Source organism: Amphimedon queenslandica, unplaced genomic scaffold (genome assembly GCF_000090795.2).
Source record: "Amphimedon queenslandica unplaced genomic scaffold, v1.1 AMPQUscaffold_13085, whole genome shotgun sequence".
Classification (NCBI taxonomy): domain Eukaryota; kingdom Metazoa; phylum Porifera; class Demospongiae; order Haplosclerida; family Niphatidae; genus Amphimedon; species Amphimedon queenslandica.
In genome coordinates this window covers 80,859-83,430 of record NW_003546679.1, presented here as the reverse complement: position 1 = coordinate 83,430, position 2,572 = coordinate 80,859, and the positions used below count along the sequence as shown (strand labels likewise).

General features: G+C 34.9%; 1 protein-coding gene across 1 annotated transcript in view; it reads left to right on the top strand.

The window, feature by feature from the left end:
- The first annotated feature begins 53 nt into the window (after positions 1-53).
- Positions 54-2,572, top strand: part of LOC109585323 (WW domain-binding protein 4-like) — a 6,447-nt gene continuing 3,928 nt past the window's right edge. The window contains exons 1-8 of the mRNA XM_020001336.1: positions 54-59; positions 111-200; positions 316-426; positions 500-505; positions 563-643; positions 1,210-1,344; positions 1,394-1,488; positions 1,906-1,981. Coding sequence (XP_019856895.1) covers positions 54-59; positions 111-200; positions 316-426; positions 500-505; positions 563-643; positions 1,210-1,344; positions 1,394-1,488; positions 1,906-1,981 — 600 coding nt within the window. The remainder of the gene's footprint in view (positions 60-110; positions 201-315; positions 427-499; positions 506-562; positions 644-1,209; positions 1,345-1,393; positions 1,489-1,905; positions 1,982-2,572) is intronic.

Below are 2,572 nucleotides of genomic sequence, written 5' to 3'. Positions count from 1 at the left end.
AAAAGTAGGCGGGGATAGCCACGCCCATGGCTGCACGTGGCATAGCATACAGAATGACAGTAAGTCCTGTATTATTCTTTCCTGTCCTCTCTCTCTCTCTCTCATTTTAGTTTTACAAGAAAGATACATTGAGGGAGATAGAGAGAGTGTGTCAAGCTAAATGGAAGAGAGAATGCACTTTTGAAATTGATGCACCTACAGTAAGAATAATAATAATAATAATAATAATAATAATAATAATAATAATAATAATAATGATAATAATAATAACAGTAATAATATTATAATTATTTTTAATTTAATCCTTGTTAATAGCCAGAAGACAGAGGCTCTGAGTTTGATCACAGTAACAGATACTTTGTGACCTTTCCCTATCCATACATGAATGGACAGCTCCACCTTGGACACACCTTCACGATATCAAAGGTAAGGTTACCATAGAAACAGACCACACCCTCTCCTTTATACTAAATGAGCAACTGAAATCTTTATTTTATAGGCAGAGGTAAGACTATTGTTTCCTTGACAACCGTTACCATGACAATCGTTGCCTCGGTAACAGTTTTCTGTAGGGTACTATCGTCTGAAAGGGAAGAGGTGTTTGTTCCCGTTTGCATTCCATTGTACTGGTATGCCTATTAAGGTAAGGATCATGTGAGAGTCATGTGATAATACTGTACATGTATACATTATACATGTACTTGTAGATCAAGAGTAAACAATGGTGTACATGTACAGTAGTTATACCATTAATGTGAATAATAGACTTAATTTAGTCTTTTACTTAGTACATGTAGTACCATATAGCGGGTAATTTTGGAGAGAATTAAATTTGGAGAATTTGGTGTTTTGATGGCCATTTGCCAAAATAAAAATCTGTCATTTTGAGCCATTATACGCATGCTCAATGGCATGTGGCCACAAATTTGCCAGATTAAAATCTGCCAATCACCAAAATTTAGCAATTTGCCAAATTTTAGCTCCTCCAAAATTACCCGCTATATGGTATTTCCTTAAATAAAAGTCCGGGCATCTATTTCTTAAAATGGTATTTGGACTTTGAAAAAAAGTTAAAAGTAAGATAAAACTTGGCCTAGCAGCGGTTTATAGTTCAATTCTATTGCTACCTTGGCATTTATTTGCATCCGGCTTTTATTTAAGAATATACGGTACATTAAGTAATGATACTGTACATGTACATGTATATAGGCTTGTGCTGATAAATTGAAAATGGAGAGACAGGATTTCGGTTTTCCTCCTAAATTTCCTGAAGTGGTTGAGAAGGAGGAGCTAGAAGAGGTGGAGACCAGTGTTCAGGTTGATCCGACGAAACTTGCCAAAAAGGTGATCATGTGATTAACATGTATGGGCGTGTTTGACGGGCATTAATTAGGTAAAGAGTAAAGTTGCGGCTAAAGGAGGAGGTGGTCCTAATTACCAGTGGAACATTATGAGGAATTATGGAATGAGTGATGATATGATAGCCAAGTAAGAGGAACTGACATAACATTAATGTATTGTATTGTATTGCTATTATTATTATTATTAATATACATGTACATTGTATTTGTATATACATGTACATGTACATGTACATGTATATAAGGTTAATAGTAGTAATTTCATCATTTTATAGATGTACATGTACATATACTTACCATACAAGATGATTTATTGGCAAAGAATTACATGTAATATTGGTGATTGGTGGTTCTATGAAGAAATTACCAATATAAAATCCACCATTTTGTTTCAAACTGAGCATGCTCAATGGCACGTGGCACAAAATCGCCAATATAAAATTCACCAATTTCTTTCCACAGGCAAATTTGCCAAATATTACTCCCACCAATAATGGTACATGTAATAATAATTATTATTTATTTTATTTTGTTCTCATTAAAGGTTCGCTGATGCTAGTCACTGGTTGGAGTATTTCCCTCCTTTGGCTAAGGAAGACTTGGAGGCTCTTGGACTGAGAGTGAGTGACCATCACCCAATCACTACTCACTGTACATGAACATTAATAGTTGTACTACTCAATAACTGTGTAAAGGCTGGTTCACAATATGACGCTAGGCCAATGTACCATCAATTTTTAATCAAAAGTGTAGGCGATTTGACCTTTTGACTCATGCTTCATCCTGGAATCAAACCAGATTTGATTCCAGCGTCAACGTAACGTCAGGACTAGCGTAATATTGTGAACCAGCCTTAACTGCTGTATACTGTATTTGTTCTATATAATACATGTATATTTACTGATCAATTCATAACTCAGATACACGTACATTTTGTACAGTATAGTGTGTATGTGTTATTATTATGTATTATTTAAACTGAATAACTTCATTATGTACTACTGCATGTGTACAATGTGACCTCTCTATTATAATGCATGTAAGGACACCTTTATAATGAGGACACCTCTATAATGAGGACATTTTGTAATGTCCCAATTGGTACAAGCCTATACAAAAGTACCTCTGAAATGAGGACACCTCTGTATTAAGGACAGGTAGTGTGGGCCCAATGGTGTCCTTAATAAAGAGACTATACTGTACATGTATTA